Genomic DNA, 17,492 nt, shown 5'->3' on the forward strand with positions numbered 1-17,492 from the left:
TTCTTGATGAAAGTGAAAGAGGAGAGTGAAAAATTGGCTTAAAACTCAACATTCAGAAAACTAAGATCATGTCATCCGGTCCCATCACTTCATGGCAAATAAATGGTGAAACAATGAGAGACTTTATTTTTGGGGGCTCCAAAGTCACTGCAGATGGTGACTGCAGCCATGAAATTACAAGACGTTTGCTCCTTGGAAGAAAAGCTATGACCAACCTAGACAGCATATTTAAAAGCAGGCCTACCCTAGGATCTGCATTCCTGATAAGAATTGACTAGGAAAGGACACAATCTACACTCAGAATCCAAGAGACTTTGCCTTAAGAGCAAGGAGTCAGAGCACCTGGTTCTTCAAGAAATATCTGCACCTGGTTATGGGTTTGTCCAATTCCCTCAGGCAAGAAGACTGGAAGCCACAGTTGCAACCACACTAGCTAAAACTTATAGTTCCTGTATACATTTAAGTATATGGTCTATTATACATAGTTCTGCCATTCTTAATTAATAATCTTTTTCTGATTGAATATCCCTTATATGTTTGTTGTGAAATATATAAGGGTCAATCTGCTTTCCAAATAACCTGGTCATGATTTTGGAGCAGAGGGCAGTCAAGGTACACATCCCCTTTTTTGAATGGATCTGTATTTAAGATTGCACGTGCTATAAAAGCTTGTTTTCTAAAGTTCCCTTTTATTAAGACATGAAGCTGGTCAAACAGTGCAGCAAAATGACAACATCTCAAAAAACTTATTTTGTAAATGGAGAGGAGCTTATGAAGACACTTGCTGCCATTAGAATCACAAAGACCCATGTCAGTAGAAGCATCCAGTCAGGACAAAATAACTTCATTATTATTATAGTTATATGAACACTTATTTCTGCAAGCTTCAACCCTGCAGTACAAACAGCTTCTCTGAGAGTTGAGAAGAATGTTTAATTATATCTGTAGAACAAATATTTTCACAGGTATAACCCATGGAAAAGGGAAGTTTATTTCAATTAAAGCTAGAATAAGGTGAAAGAGAACGAGATCCAAACCTTAAACTGGACGTGAAATCCCTGCTCAAGTTTAGAAGGCTTTCCTTTGCACTGACTAGCCAAAGGGCAATTCTGCAAGTGAGCTAACAGTTGAGAACATTTCAAGGAGCCCCATGCTCTGTACAACAGGACTCTAAAAGGCCTTAACCCTGTTGACAAGGGCTTGAAAAAGCCTAGGGGTTTAAACAGATTTGAAACTACCTAGGCAGAGGAGAACTAAACATCAACAAAAAGAAAACAAAAAATGTTATCTAAAATTCATAGGTAAATCACTATTCTAAGTGGCAGCAATGCATTTACTTAACATGCATCAAATGCAGATGAAGCAGTACAGATTTCCTTTTCTATATCCTTTAGGCAGAAAACATTCTTTAGGAGTCTTTAGTTCTAATGATCTCATTTCCATATCTGACTGCTACTCCAAGACAAGACATTACCAAGTCTCACTGGATTGGACACTTATTGAGGGTATAGATCACATTCTCCAACTTTCTGGTCAATTCTCACTTTAATCTCATTCTCAAATTAGAGTTTTCATATTTTAATTGAGATTAAATCTCTCTAGGAGTTAAGCTGTTTCACCAATGCCCCCAAATTCCCCAACTCCTCCAAGTTCCCTTAGTCAGTTCAGTTGCTCAGTCAGGTCTGACTCATTGCGACCCCATGGACTACAGCATGCCAGGATTCCCTGTCCATCACCAACTCCTGGAGCTTGCTCAAATTCATGTCCATTCAGTCCATGATGCCATCCAACCATCTTGTCCTCTGTCGTCCCCTTCTCCTCCTGCTTCAATCTTCCCCAGCATCAGGGTCTTTTCCAGTAAGTCAGTTCTTTGCATCAGGTGGCCAAAGAACAGATACTTCAGCTTCAGCATCAGTCCTTCCAATGAATATACAGGACTGAATTCCTTTAGGATGGACTGGTTGGATCTCCTTGCAGTCCAAGGGACTCTCAAGAGTCTTCTCCAATACCACAGTTCAAAACCATCAATTCTTCAGCGCTCAGCTTTTTTTATAGTCCAACTCTCTCATCCATACGTGACTACTGGAAAAACCATAGCTTTGACTAGACGGACCTTTGAAGGCAAAATAAAGTCTCTGCTTTTTAATATGCTATCTAGGTTGGTCATAGCTTTTCTTCCAAGGAGCAAGCGCCTTTTAATTTCATGGATGCAGTCACCATCTGCAGTGATTTTAGAGCCCAGGAAAACAAAGTCTGTTACTGTTTCCATTGTTTCACCATCTATTTGCCATGAAGTAATGAGACCAGATGCCATATTCTTCATTTTTTGAATGTTGAGTTTTAAGCCAGCCTTTTCACTCTCCTCTTTCACTTTCATCAAGAGGCTTTTTAGTTCCTCTTCACTTTCTGCCATAAGGGTGGTATCATCTGCATATTGAAGTTATTGATATTTCTCCTGGCAATCTTGATTCCAGCTTGTGCTTCATCCAGCTCAGCATTTTGCATGATGTACTTTGCACATAAGTTAAATAAACAAGGTGATAATATACAGCCTTGATGTACTCCTTTCCCAATTTGGAACCAATCTGTTGTTCAAAGTCCAGTTCTAACTGTTGCTTCTTGACCTGCATACAGATTTCTCAGGAGGCAGGTAAGGTGATCTGGTATTCCCATCTCTTTAGGAACTATTCCACAGTTTGCTTCCAAGATCCCTAAAAAATGTTAAATGCATTTTCCACAGATTGTTTTAGGTATTTTATACTAAAAACTGAATCCTTTTCACACATTCACTCTAGCTCCCACCTCCCCCCTCACTTTCATAGTGTTTTGGTTTTTGTTTTTGTCATTCATCCTAAGATTCTGATTCTTAGGAATCAATGTATCTTTTCTCTTGTTTTCATAAACACTGAATTATATTCTTTATAGTGCTTGCCGTGGTCTTTGTTAATCAGCAGACATGCTGATCTATTTTAGGCATTCTATTATGTACTCTCTGCTTGTTTTATTTTGAAGTAAAAGATAATGCAGTTAGAAATTTTAAAAGATAACAGCACGGGTCAGGATATTCTGCAAACATTGTTTAATTCAGTTCAGTAATAATGCTGATGATGGCTTCTGGCCTTCTGAGTTGGCCCACACACTCTCTCTGTGGAGTGTGCTTCCCTCCCCAGGTCCTTTGCCTTCTGAGACAGGCCATATTCTGTCTATGGAGTGTGTATCTCTCTAAATAAGACCACTTCTTACCTATCACTTTGTCTCTGACTGAATTCTGTGACAAGACATCAAGAACTTGTGCTTCATTAAGTCCTGAGAGCTGAAACTAAGGCCCAAACCAAGATGGAGGATGGTAACTTAAGGCTGAGCACAAGATTCCTGGAACACTGCCCTCTGACCTCATCACAAGCCAATCAAAGGACAGTCACACACCCAAATTACACCTACAAAAACTTCTCCCTAAAAAGCATCGGGGAGTTTGGGGTTTTGGGGTATAAGCCACCCGTTCCTCTTGCTTGGCCCTGCAATAATATTTCTCTGCTCCAAAAAAAAAAACTGATGATGATGATGACAATAATAAAAGCTAAGGTGAATTTTTTTTTTTTTTTTAGTATGCCAGACACTATTTGAATCATCCCACCAGATGGGGAAACTGAAGGAATGTGGTTGGGCCATCAAGAAAGTGTTAGAACTAGTATTGACACTCAGGCAATCAGTTTCCAAAGTGGGTAATCTTAAATATTATGCTATATAGTCAATGAATATCCTTTGCTTAAATATGAAATGGGCATAAAATGTTAGTGACTTGACTTAAACAGTTTCCTAAATTTCTATTTTTGAAGCTTGGGTCTTTGTAACTTGGCAATTTTGACTTTGCTTCAAAAAAGTTTACACACCTCTAAAATTACTTTTCTGCTTAATTCTCTCACTACAAGTGCTGTGTACCCTGTTTAACAGATATTTTTGGAATCTCCATTTTCTAGTAGGGCAATAGGTATATTGAAACGACAAAACTGTTGCTCCCCTTCAAAATGATTGACCCAAGAGCCAGGAATAGAATTTGCTCTGCTTCCAGGATGCAGGTGTGGGGCAGTTTGGGTGATGGTCAAGGTCCACCCCGATTCCTGGCTCCCTCTCCAGATCCCCTACCTAGTGGCTGCCCACTACTCAGGACAAAGAGCTCCACTGAAGCAGCAGAGAGGAGGCAGATTAGACTCGGCACCAAGAGCCGTTGATAAGCAGCTGTAGGTTGCGGCCAATACAAATCTGTGGCCAAAAACCAGAGCCTCTGCACACGATGCTGAGGTTGTGTGGGCATATTTCCATACACTGTCCTCTATGAGGACATCTCCCAACCCTCTGCTTCCAAAAGAAAAAAAGTGAGCTTCCAAAAAATAAACATGCTCCCTCCTCTACCCAACTTGTTTACACTTCCAATTACTCAACTTCTGGGAATTTCCACTTGGTGGGATATTACTATCATTGTGGAATATCTCTGCATAGTTCTTCTTTGGTAGGCTTCTTTCTAGTCTTTTGTGTGTACACTCAAGGATATGGAAAGACTGCTGACACACTGCATTGTGGACCCACAAACTGTAAGAGGCAGGCTTCGGCTTTGAGACTTGCCAAGCCACAGGGGTAAGGTCAGTCACAAAACAGACATGGCTTCACCCCTAAGTTGCTAAATGTGGAGCTATGCAAAGACTGCTGCTCCTTAATTGTCATAATAGTCATATCTGTGCCCACCAGTGTACCCAGCCTCTGCCATGGCACGAACACATAGTAGATATGCTCAAAGAACTGTGGAGTGGTTAAGTAAATACATCAATGCAAACCTTAAAATCATGCTCTCACCAATTAGGCCAGCTCAGAGAGCAAGAATATTTTTTCTCTCTTCATAAAAAATGTTCAAAAAGAAAAACTATACACAAAACTTGCCATATAAGAGAACAGTCCTTAAAACGTACGCTCAAAAATTACCAGTAAAAATATTTTATAATCACACAATCTGTATTAGGGTGATGATAGTGCAGGGTGAAGAATCTGCCTGCAATGCAGGAGACCCAGGAGACGCAAGACACGCAGGTTCCATCCATGGGCTGGGAAGATTCCTTGGAGGAGGAAATGGCAACCCACTCCAGTATTCTTGCCTGGAAAATTCCATGGACAGAGCAGCCTGGCAGACTACAGCCCATGGGGTCACAAAGAGTAGTATGCAGCTGAGTGACTGAGCGCACACATACACACAATCTTTATTAACATATCTAGTGGGAAAAAATGTCTTTTGGAGCATTAGAGAGTAATTTGTATACATATATATGAAATACATATATGTGAAAATAAATTTGGTGGCTAAGTTTCATGATACATAACAAAATTTCTTGTTCACAAGAACCTTACAGACTCCTTTTCCATACCACTTTCTCCAAGATAAAACTTAGATATGCAAACAACTTAGATGGCAACCCATAACTTAGATATACAAATATACAAAGTTTTCATCTCATTATTGTTTTCATTTCCATTTTCACCATGTATTCTATGCCTTCAACAACAATAATATCTTCATTACCCAAGTTTATATTCCCCCCCCAAAAAAATTTATGGTACTTTCTAATCAGAAAAGTACTTTCACATATATTATTCATTTTACCTTTAAAAGTGTCCTATTGAGTAACCAGAGAAGTTAATAAAATCACTTTATTGTAATAATCCAATTTTAGTGATAAGGAAGTTAAGGTCAAACTGAAAGGAATTACTCCAAACCTCAAAGCCAGAAAGTGACAGAGCTCAGAGTGGAATACAGTCTTACAGAAATCAGTTCTCTGTGTACTAAAATTTTCTGTACAGAAACCTCCAAAGAACCCAAAGCATCCTGTTCTTTCTGAATAGATCACTGCTAAATCTTTCACCTCCTATACCTCCTAAGTACTTAAATGTCAGTTTAGATAAAGGGGCAAAAATGGGTCAAGACTATACAGCAATCTGCTTCAAACAACCAGGCTGTCAGGCAAAGTGTTACTTCACCATACAAGAGTCACAGTTATCACATCTGATGAAGATATACTCAGGGGTAAAAACGAGTCATGAAGCAAGCAGCCAATGGACAGGGAAGAAAATAACAATTCATTAAGTTCTTTAAGATAAGACAAAGGAGTGTGAAGGTAGACCTCCAGTGACAAAAGGAAGCATGCTGAACACACAGCAGTCAGTACACTTCCTCCACAAGCACCGCCTTCACCCCTAAGTGCCAGGCCAGCTGCCCTGGCCAGAGAAGAGAGGGCACACTGCTCTAAACCGGCACAGTCACATTTGGGCCCCTGATCCTCACTCAGGGCCAGCTTTACTTGACTCAAAACTTAACTCAAAATTCTGTCAAATTTTAATATTGGACCTATTCAATACTAAGGCAAAGAGAATACAATCGTGAAAATAATAATATGCATGCTTTAAAGTAGGGCTTAAGGACCCCAAAGAAACACTCCCTAAATGATGAACAGCTAGCTGATTTGCAACACACAAATCTGCTAGAAGCAGACTGCCTCTAATCTTCTCTTCCTGACCTATTCCCTTCCCCTTAGAGGCTAAGGCTTAGGCCACCATGGCTCCCTGATGTTACCACCTAGGAGTCCAGATCAGGGAGCTCCAACTGTCTTTTCTCCAGCACCTCCTTTCACCCCGCTCAGAAGGACTACAAATACACACACAGGACAGGCGCACCCCTCTCAACTTTCACTGCTCACAGCTTACTTAATTCTATCTCAAGCAACCACATTGCAGTTTGGCTGCTTTTCCAGAACCTATTCCTCGATTTGTTGACAACTCATGGTTCGATCCACAGTCTCCCATGACCTGGTTGGGGGATCTAGGGCTGAGTCCAGAATCCTAGTAAACTAAGCCAATCTACATACTTCCCCTTAGGAGCTGGACACAGGATTGACTGAAGCCCATTCCAGTGACCCTCAGAGCCCCTTCAGAGACCCAGCACATAGTTCACACAATCCTAACGGACCAGAATCTGGGAGCTGCCAAAGCCACCACCTCACCTCTACAGGGAGCCTAAGACCAAAGTTCTAGAACACCCCAAAACTACATTGAGTAGACAGAGAAGGATCATATCCCAAAACAATTATATGAACTCCTAAGTAAAGCTCCACCTGAACTGTCAGGAGAGACAATAAATTCCCCTTTTGTTGCAAGCAGTCTAGGTTGCATTTTCTACCACTGACTATTACATCTGTGTATATATTCAATAATGAATCTTGGCTCTCCTAGTCCTCACACTGTTACCCAAGGCAAGTTAATACTTAATCTCTCTAGGCTGAAGTTTGCAAAACAGAGATGACTCCAATCTTAAAGGATTACAGTGAGGATTTTAAATTATGTAAAATACTGACCATAAGGCCTACCAGGCTGCAGGCACTCAGTAGATGGAAGTTCCTATTGTTGTTTTTTTTTCTATTTTTGTTTTGGCAACTGCTTTTGTTCTCTCCTCTCCAGTGAATGAGGGAATAAATGGACCTAATTTTTGCTGACAAGAATAAAAGTAGAACGAGTATGAACAGCAAGCTCTAGACTTTGGTGTACAACTAGAAAAGGTAACAAATCAGAGACTTCAGACTAAAATTCTTCAAGATGCATGCGAGTACTTGTCAGAGTTTCTCTCCATCATCAAGCTCTCCCCTAACCCTGATCCGTCCAGAATTAAACCTTTTCCATAGAACACTAGTGTCTAAGTCGAATAAATGTGGCAATCACTGATTTGTAGTTTATACATTAATCTAGCAACTATATTTGTGTATTTAAAACAATAAAGGTTAAGCAAACTTTCACTTACAGTATCAAACATGTAGAGAATTCTGCTGTATACTGAGCCAAACCCCACCTCCTGATATCACAATACAACCAACTATCATGGGTTAACATTAATTTATATCTCTTGTTTTCCATTAGTTTCTGCCATAACCAGGTCATTATGCCAGTATTTTCTGAGTCACTTGTGAATGGCAAAAACAAATAGAGCAGTTGTGATTTAATCAGAGACTTCACTGTTCAAACAGCCAGCAAAAGTAGACACATTTAGAATAGTAACTGGATAATAAAACACACTTACAGGCTTATTAATAAGAAGGCAATTAGGTCTTCTGGGAAAATTCATTTTCTCAAAGAATGCTAAAGCAAGCTATAAAATGCAAGTAAAAATGTGTTTTGACATGAATAGCGTACACTGTCTATTACATCATAATTTTTCTCTGGAGAAAACTGACAAGAATCTCTGTTCTTAAATATGAGCACAAAAGATAGTAAAAAGAATATCAGTGATAGTTAATGCATTCTACCTAACTCCTATTCATTAAATTTGACTATCCTATAAATGAGCTCCTTATTACAAAGATCCTTAAACTACACTTAGAAGAAAAAGAGAAATATAAAACAAGAAACTGCAGCCACTGGTTAAAAAAAAAAAAAAAAAAGAGGGAATACTGTCTTCTATATCAATATGTCAATGTGCAATGTAAAAATGATTGGCATTTATCATGCTTGGTTCCTCAGATAATATGTTTACCCTCGAATATTATATAATACATTCATAATCAAACCTATTTAGTCTTATTTTTATTCTCTTATGGAATATTTCTTTCAAAATTGTCTGAGTATTCTTTTTTTTTTTTTTTTCTTTTTTTTTTTTCATGCTCCCCATCCTGAACCCTCCTCCCTCCCCCCTCCCCATACCATCCCCCTGGGCCGTCCCAGCGCACCAGCCCCAAGCATCCAGCATCATGCACTGAACCTGGACTGGCATCTCGTTTCATACATGACATTTCACATGTTTCAATGCCATTCTCCCAAATCTTCCCACCCTCTCCCTCTCCCACAGAGTCCATAAAACTGTTCTATACATCAGTGTCTCTTTTGCTGTCTCGTATACAGGGTTATCGTTACCATCTTTCTAAATTCCATATATATGCGTTAGTATACTGTATTTATGTTTTTCCTTCTGGCTTACTTCACTCTGTATAATAGGCTCCAGTTTCATCCACCTCATTAGAACTGATTCAAATGTATTCTTTTTAATGGCTGAGTAATACTCCATTGTGTATATGTACCACAGCTTTCTTAAAACCTGAATAGTTTTGTTGTTTTGATGTGTCTGGGTGATAAATTATAATTAAGTAATACTGATCAGAAATATAATTCCAGGGAAATTTATTTCATGTTGTAATTAATCCTTTCACAGTACTCTTACAATTCTACAGTGAGGTGCATGTGGTACATCTTTTCAAGCTGAGCTTTCTTTGTCTTAGAGCAGGGTTTCTCAAAAATTAACTGTTCAAGCAAATCACCTGGGGATTTTGTTAAAATGCAGATTCTCAATTGGTAGGTCTGCCGTGGGCTCTGTTATGTGATCACAAAATCATTGCAAGTTCCCAGGTGATGCTGATGCTGCCAGTTCATGGACCATAATTCAGGTAGCTATATTCTAGGGCATCTTGCCACTGACAAATCCAATGACCATGAAGCAATCAGCCATCATTCCTTAAATGGGCAGTGAGGACATTAGAAAGTCTTCCTCTCTCTACTCTTGAATTTGTCAAATGACCTAAGTCGAGTCATATCAAGAAGCTGTGGCCAGCCGTCCACTTAAGCAGCTGCCATGTCACCCTACCACCCGACAAGGATTAGGGGAATTTTTGCAGCTCATCAGCTGCTGCCCTGGACTGGGTTTGGAGAATCAGCCTGCAAGCATCTGGTTAAGAAGCAGGCTGCATAGGCAAGAGTTTATATAAATAGACACCAATCTGGAGTTAGGTTTCTTAGTTTCTCCTTTAAAGTATGGAATAGGGCAGTCTTGGAGAAGGCAATGGCAACCCACTCCAGTACTCCTGCCTGGCAAATCCCATGGACAGAGAAGCCTGGTAGGCTGCAATCCATGGGGTTGCTAGGAGTCGGACACGACTGAGCGACTTCACTTTCCCTTTTCACTTTCATGCATTGGAGAAGGAAATGGCAACCCACTCTAGTGTTCTTGCCTGGAGAATCCCAGGGACGGGGGAGCCTCGTGGGCTGCCGTCTATGGGGTCGCACAGAGTCGGACACGACTGAAGCGACTTAGCAGCAGCAGCAGCATAGGGCAGTCTATTCTATATTACATAGTTCCTATATTTTCCATTTCAGTTTCTTCATCTACGCAATAGACAAAATAGTTCTCTACACTCAATAATCTAGGGCTCCCCAGGTGGTTCAGTGGTAAAGAATCCACCTACCAATGCAGGAGACATTGATTGATCTCTGGTCCAGAAAGAACCCGGGCTTCCCTCATAACTTAGCTGGTAAAGAATCCACCTGCAATTCAGGGAGACCCTGGTTTGATTCCTGGGTCAGGAGGATCCGCTGGAAGGGATAGGCTACCCACTCCAGTATTCTTAGCCTTCCCTTGTGGTTCAGCGGGTGAAGACTCCGCCTGTGATGTGGGAGACCTGGGTTCAATCTCTGGGTTGGGAACATCCCCTGGAGAAGGGAAAGGCTACCCACTCCAGTATTCTGGCCTAGAGAATTTCATGGACTCTATAGTCCATGAGGTCGCAAAGAGTCTGACACGACTGAGCAACTTTCACTTTCACTTCACTTTCCAAAAAGATCTCACAAGCAACTAAGCCCGGGCACCACAACTATTGAGCAACTACTGAGCCCACGTGCCACTTGTGAGTCAGGGCTCCTGTGCTCCACAAAAAGAAAAGCCACTGCAATGAGAAGCCCATGAACCCCAACTAGAGAGGAGCCTCCATTCTCCACAACTAGAGAAAGCCCTTGCACAGCAACAAAGACCCAGTGAGCCATAAATGAAATAAATAAAAACAAATCACTCTTTTTAAAAATACTCTATCTAGAATATAAGTATAGGAACTTGATTCCATCTGTAGATACCCTTGGTTTCCTTCTCACTTGAACCTTTGGACAATGATGTTCTATCATTGTTAAGATATGTGTGTGTATGTATGAACATATATACATAAGAACATATTTACATCTTTCAACTTTCTCAACAAAATAAATGCACACGGTAATTCTAAACACTATTTTATTTGGATTTATTTCTATCTGGGTTCTTTTGAAAATAACTCCTAGAATGACACCTGTAAAAGGATTTAGTCAGCACTGCTCTGTTCATCATTTTTATTAACAGAGCTCTGTCTATGATCATATAAAGTAGAAACATGGATTATTTCATTCAAGACCACTTAATTTGCTCCTAAACAACTGCAAGTGACATGATAAGCCACGTGTAATTTTGATGGATTAGCAACATACAGAAGAGAATGCCAGAAAATTCAACTAGAGTTAAGTGGGGAAATGGCAATGTTCCACAATAGGATCAATGTGATTCTTACACCCCAAGCCCAGTGTTTCCCAGAAGCTCAACAATCTGCAAAACCTCACGAAACTTTTTTAATTATGTAAGGTCAAGTTTTTATTACTAAAATACTAACAACAAATCAAAAGAATCTCCATAAGAATATTTACAGAAAAATAAACATATCCCTCCCAACAGAACTTCATGGAACTAATAAAACTTTTCATGTGAAACTATGTTTGTTTAAGAGCATTTTTCATAAAAACACATTTCCACTAAGATGAAATTTGAACCTTGTAAACTATCTACCTCTACAGTTCTCATTGATATCACACATCCAAACATAACTTTTAAAGTTTTCCAAAGCCTAGATATATGTCACTTATCTCAAAATAATGGGCAGTATGGTACTCAAATGTTTTCTATCCCCATTTACAAAAAGGAACTCAAAGTCTCTCTTACTTCTACAGACATACAAGCACAAATACTCTGCAACATTAAAAGATTATTTCATGGATTTACAAGCTTATTTCTACCTTCAACTGAAATAAAAATTAGCCTGATTGATGTACTTACTTTGATATCAAATACTCAAGATATCATGAATTGATAAAATACTATTATTCAGAACTATGACAAACAACATGAGTTTTGATGGAAAAAAAAGAAAACACATTCACAAGCAATTACAACCTTTTTAGGCAAAAAGAAATACCATTTGATAAAGGGACACAAAACAGACACATGATCAAAGGGTAAAGTCTGAGAGGAATACACAGGGGGAAGTTTTCATATCCACAGAATAAGAAATGAATGTGTTTGGACAAAGGCAAAGGCTGATTCCAATAAACAAATTAAAAAATAGGGCTTTTTTTCCCTTTAGAAAATTAAATGAAAGATTAACACGCGCACACAAGATCCCAGTGTTCTTTGCTTTGTCTTTAAGAACAATCTGCAAACTCCCTCGATGATTTCCTGCTCTCAGTCTTCCAGTATTCCTCTTCCTGCCCTCAGTGAAGAACAAGGAAGGGAAATAAGAAGCGCGCAGGCAGAGAAGGACAGCATTTTCCATGCCTCAGAGAAGCAGATCCACATTTAGCATGACTTACGCTGTCTGTATCACCACCTTGAGCAGACCTAGAACACAGCACTTCAGAAGCATTAGAAGGAAACAACCTAGTTTCTCTATATAGGGCCATACCACATAAATCAAATGTTTGTTAAAGGCCATAAAAACATGTAGTAAACCATGACTGCCTGAAATATAAGATCAGGTAGGAGGACTGGTGTTTGCTCCGGGTAATGGTTGAGTCATAGTTCCAGTTTTTAAGAACACGATCAGCACCAAAAGATATGTGGTGAAAACAAAAAGGCTGTGATTTTGTAGATGTGCATGTGGGCTTTGTTGTTGCTAGAGGGGAGGGGGAAGAAGCGTGGGAGAGGGGTAGAGTGGCAGAGGGGTTGATTTATTTTTCAAATTCATATTTATGAATATAAAGAGAAGAGCTGTCAGGAGCACATATGCCAAAGCCCAAACAGCAGCCAGACCTGCCTCTTCCCGTCTGGATTGGCCAGACACAAAACAACATCTTGCAATCTAGGCAAAATCAACAGAATCAGATATATGGAGACTAGTGAAAGAAAAACCAGTCCCAGAAATGTATGGTTACGTATTAATAATAGTTTAGAACTTGCAGTTTTAATAATTGAGGGATCGAGATTCTGGCCAATCAAAACCAGAAAACTGACAGGCAACCCTTTAAAAAGCTGTCTCTAATGGATCTTGCCAGTACAGATATTAAGTATAAGAGAAATTTAACTCACATATGGAACAGTAAGGAATGAGACACTGAGAAAGTGGCTCTGCTTAGATGAGTTGCAAGGTTCTAAGGGATCAAGTGAGTAAACACTTACAGTGTGACATGCCAGGAACTATATCCAAGGCAGGCTCTGGAGTTGCATTTCCAGGCTCACATCACACTAGAGAGACAACAGTCCCTCTCTAGGTCACAGATAAGACTGCATCTAAAAAGCTGCATTTTTCTCCCACTGAGATGAACAGGCTGAATAGCCAATAGGTAAACAGACAGTTAAAGAAACTGACTAAAAATAAATTTCTTCTATAGTTGGAATACTACGAATGTTAATAGTGACTCTTCTACAGGTTCAACTCAAGTAAGGATTTACAGGAGGTAAGTTCAAAATAAATAAATAAAAGATAATTTCTCTCACTGTGCTGATAAAATTATGGTCTGGCCAATCTGGGATGTTTATGTTCAACAACAATTAAAATGAATGACTGGCCGAGTGAAACACACAAATACACACACACACACACACACACACACACACACACACACCATCCTGAACTTACGGGGGAGAATGTGGGAGCAAGAAAAGATTGAAGTCAAGGCAGTTAGCTACCTTAATATATGATGATTACATCCCAGATAGCTACATGAAGCTTGACAATGTACAGGGCCAGCTCACATAAATTATTTCACCCCATCCTCGTAAAAACCATGTGGAAAGGTCAGAACAGGTATCATTATCCCCATTTTGCAGATGAAAAAGCTGAGTCTCCAGTTACCTCATCTGTGACTGGTTTTGTCAGCCATCTGAGTCCTAATACAGAAAACGTTCTTACATTGTGATATCAAGAGATAACACCTATACACCCAATGAAAAAACTTCAGTACATTTTTGTGCTTCCATGCCTCAATTTCCCCAGATATAACACAGATATGACACGTTTTTAGGTGCTGTTTTAAGTGAGTGATCAAATTGAAAGAACACAAGTTGAGATTTACAGGAAGCTCTAGAAGTTTAGATTTTCAAGAGGGTCACCACGTAGCATTTCTACACCTTAACTCCAACAGCTAAGGGAAAAGTCACAAATGATGAAAACATTCCTAAAACTGTGGCCTAAACAAAGCAGACCAGATTGAGCACATGATATATCAAAGATCTAAGGGTCTGTAGTCTTTCAAATTTTGCTTTTGAAGCTTATCACTACATTAGGAACCACATGATAATATCTAAAAGTGAAAACTGGCCTAAATAGTGTGATTTTTAAAATATATTTAACAGGAGAGTTTACAATTCTGAACATGTATTTGTTTTACACTTTCAAAGCATTTTTATTTAAATTTCTGGAATGAAATAAAAGTTCATCATTTAAAGTAGAAAGTAAGAAAAAAATGCAACAAAGAATACACTTGCAATCTCTGACTCTATGTTTTTGCAACAAATCTGATTGCCATAAAATCTGATGACAGTGGAATAACAAATGACTTAGGAGAGGCAGAAAATAGAAATTTTTAAAAAAAACAAATTTTTAATTTATGGAGAAAGGCAGATCCACAATCTGAACTCTGGGAATAAAAGGCATTCTTTTCTGGGCATATAGACAAATCCTGAAGAGTAAAATTTTGAGATATAGTCCTGCCAGAATTGCATTTACTAGGCTTGCACATTCTTTTACTTAAATATAAAGTCAAGTGTTTTGCTTTGTCAATAAAGAAAAGCCAGGCTTATTTAAATTACTTAAAACTGGACGTCTAAGAACACAACTGTTCATTAGAGATACCTGAACTCCAAGGATCAGAAAAGCTCATCTATACATTCTGCTGGAGGAAATCTAATATTTATTTGGTCAGTAAAGAGTAAATAACATATGAAAGGAGAAAAAGGGAAAGTTTCTTCACTGATAAAAACATATCCATCAGCTATTCAAACATTAATAGTTGCAAATTTGGAATACATGTAAGTTTCATCATGCAACTGGTAGAATTCCAACTTTCAATTAACAAACTACATGCCTTTTCAAGGGTAAGCTCTGCGTGCACTGACAAACACTGTGCAGAAATCAATACCCACTTCCAACTTGCCTACATACAAAGTCTTACATCAAGCACGCTTCCAATACTAACCAGCACTACCTGTCAGAGACGCTTGCACTAATGCTTACTCCAGAAAGAATTAAAATTAAGCTATCGGTTCACTCATTGCACAGAGCTGTAGTCCTCTGCAAACATCACCTGTATACATAACTTTCCCTGTACTCCCTGCATTTCATAATCTGCCTGAGTACACATCACATGCTGCCATCTGAATCTGTTGTCCAACTCCTTTTATAGAGTTCTAAAAGGGGGCGGGAAGGCCGAAAGAGAACGCAAGAGAAATAAACATTACTCCGGAAACCAACAATCTGAGTTTATTTCCAGGAAACCAGGCAGCCACAACAAGGAGAGAAACCGACAGTGCAAAGTTCGTCCGTTCTCCGCGTCCCATGGCCTCAGCCAGGAGCGCGGCTGCCGCTTCCCGCGTCTTCTGCAGCTTCCCTCGGCCACCTCTGCGTCTCCATCTGCACTGAGAACCAAGGCAGCAGACGCGCTCGCCAGCCAAGCTGAGCAGGGTGGACAGGCCAGAAAAGTTGTCTAGACCGGCGGGAGGCAGACGATCGCCCGGGAGCCTGCTCCTCAGCGTCCACCTGGTGAAACTTCAGAGCCCCCAGAGGAGAGAACGAAAGAAACCACCGACAGGAAGGATGACAAAACTGGCAGGGAACGGAGGACGAGACTGGGCGAAATGGGGTTTCACGGACTTGTCGAAGTGGTTTTACCAGAACCCACTAGAACCCAAAAGGGCTAACTGGCGAGACCTCACTGCACGCCTCCTTTGGGGTTCTCTTGGCGGCGGGCGGCAGTCGTTCACAACCCCCAGCAGGCAGGCCGGCTCCGGGAGGAGCTACGCCAGCTTCGCGGTGGCTCTGCGGGAGGAACGGGCTCCCACCTCGCGCGGGTCAGGCTTCCCCGACCCGGCGCCCAAACCTCGCTGCCCAGAACCGCTCGGTGTGGCTCCTCAGAATCATGTTTCAAAACATCCTACAGGCTCTGCCAACACACACACGGAACCTGCTGCGCGCGGTGCCCTAACCCACGGGGCGAGCCCAACGAGCAGCCCCGCGCTAGAGAACGAGAAAAGGACTGGGGGAGGGACGGGGAAGTAGTTAGACAATAGTCAGGGGAGGTTATTCCCAGGACAAAAAGCACCTGGCAAAGCGCGCCGAGGTCGGTCCCTTCGAGTCTCCACCTTTCTGACAATGGCTTCCCGAGGGGAAAAAAAATTTTTTTTTAATGTTCTAACGGCGGAGAGCTACAAGCCCGCACCACGAGCAACAGAGTAGCCGTCCCCAGAGTCGTTTACTACTTTTTCTTTCTCTCTTCCCCGGCGCGGTGCAGTCAGCGCGACACGCCGAGGCTCCGCGTTTCCCAAGAAAAGCACTGCCGCCCGCACTCCCGCACCGCCCGGCCCGCCTGCGCCCGGGGCGAGCCTCCGCCGGGAACAATGGGGCGCAACGAGGAAAGTTACCTGCGCCACGGCGCCCAGTCGGGCACCCCGAGTCCCACCTGGCACAAAGTCGGGGGACCTCTCTCCGTCTGCCCGTTCCCCCCGCCCCCCAAACCTCTGCCCACCGGTCCTGGAGAGGAATCCGATCCCTCCCCGGGCAAGCCTCAGGTCGGGGGCACTCATCGGGGCTCCGGACGCCCCCTCGGCCACTCACCTGCGGAGAACTGGCCTTGGGCCGACCCCAGGAGCGGCCAGGGGGAGAGAAGCAAGAGCGCCACAAAAGCGGGCAGCGCCGCCGCCGCCGTATCCATGTCGACTTTGGGAGAAGTTTCAAGCCGCTTTGCAAAGAGCTGCCGGGAGGCTCGCAGCGAAACCCACCGCTGAGGGGCCAGCCGGGCCTGGCGGGGTAAGCGCCGGGAGTGGATAGCCGCGCGCCCGCACTTTTTCCTGCTCGGCGGGAGCCAAACTACCTCTGGGGCGCCAGCGTCGCCCGCGTCGCCGGCCGGTCGCGGCGGCTGCTCTCCATGCTCGACAGAGGCTGCTCCTGTTAGTCAAGAGTTACTTTGCTCGGGGAGGGACGGGGGCGGAGCCGGGGGTGACGTCGCCCCGCGGGCTCCGGGCGCTTCTGAGGAATGCAGGCTCGGGCGCGGCGCCGCCGCCGCCTCCTGCCGGAGAGACACGCGCCAACCCCGGCCGCGCGCCCGCGCTCCGCGCCGCCTTTGTTCGCCGCCCGAGCCCGGCCGCCCGCCGCCGCTCGCGGGTAGCTGGCGGGAAAGGGGACCCGCGCCGTTGG

At 42.1% G+C, this 17,492-nt stretch overlaps 1 protein-coding gene across 8 annotated transcripts in view; it reads right to left on the reverse strand.

The window, feature by feature from the left end:
- The window catches only part of PTPRK (protein tyrosine phosphatase receptor type K), a 619,180-nt gene extending 601,948 nt beyond the window's left edge, over positions 1 to 17,232 (reverse strand). For all 8 annotated transcript variants that reach the window (XM_086317874.1, XM_086317871.1, XM_086317869.1 and 5 more), the window contains exon 1: positions 16,914 to 17,232. In XM_086317874.1, coding sequence (XP_086174000.1) covers positions 16,914 to 17,010 — 97 coding nt within the window. In that variant the 5' untranslated portion in view covers positions 17,011 to 17,232. The remainder of the gene's footprint in view (positions 1 to 16,913) is intronic.
- Between the last annotated feature and the right edge of the window lie 260 nt (positions 17,233 to 17,492).

Source organism: Bos grunniens, chromosome 9, assembly GCF_055505025.1.
Source record: "Bos grunniens cultivar Pamir isolate PY7600 chromosome 9, Bosgru_T2T1.0, whole genome shotgun sequence".
Taxonomy (NCBI): Eukaryota; Metazoa; Chordata; class Mammalia; order Artiodactyla; family Bovidae; genus Bos; species Bos grunniens.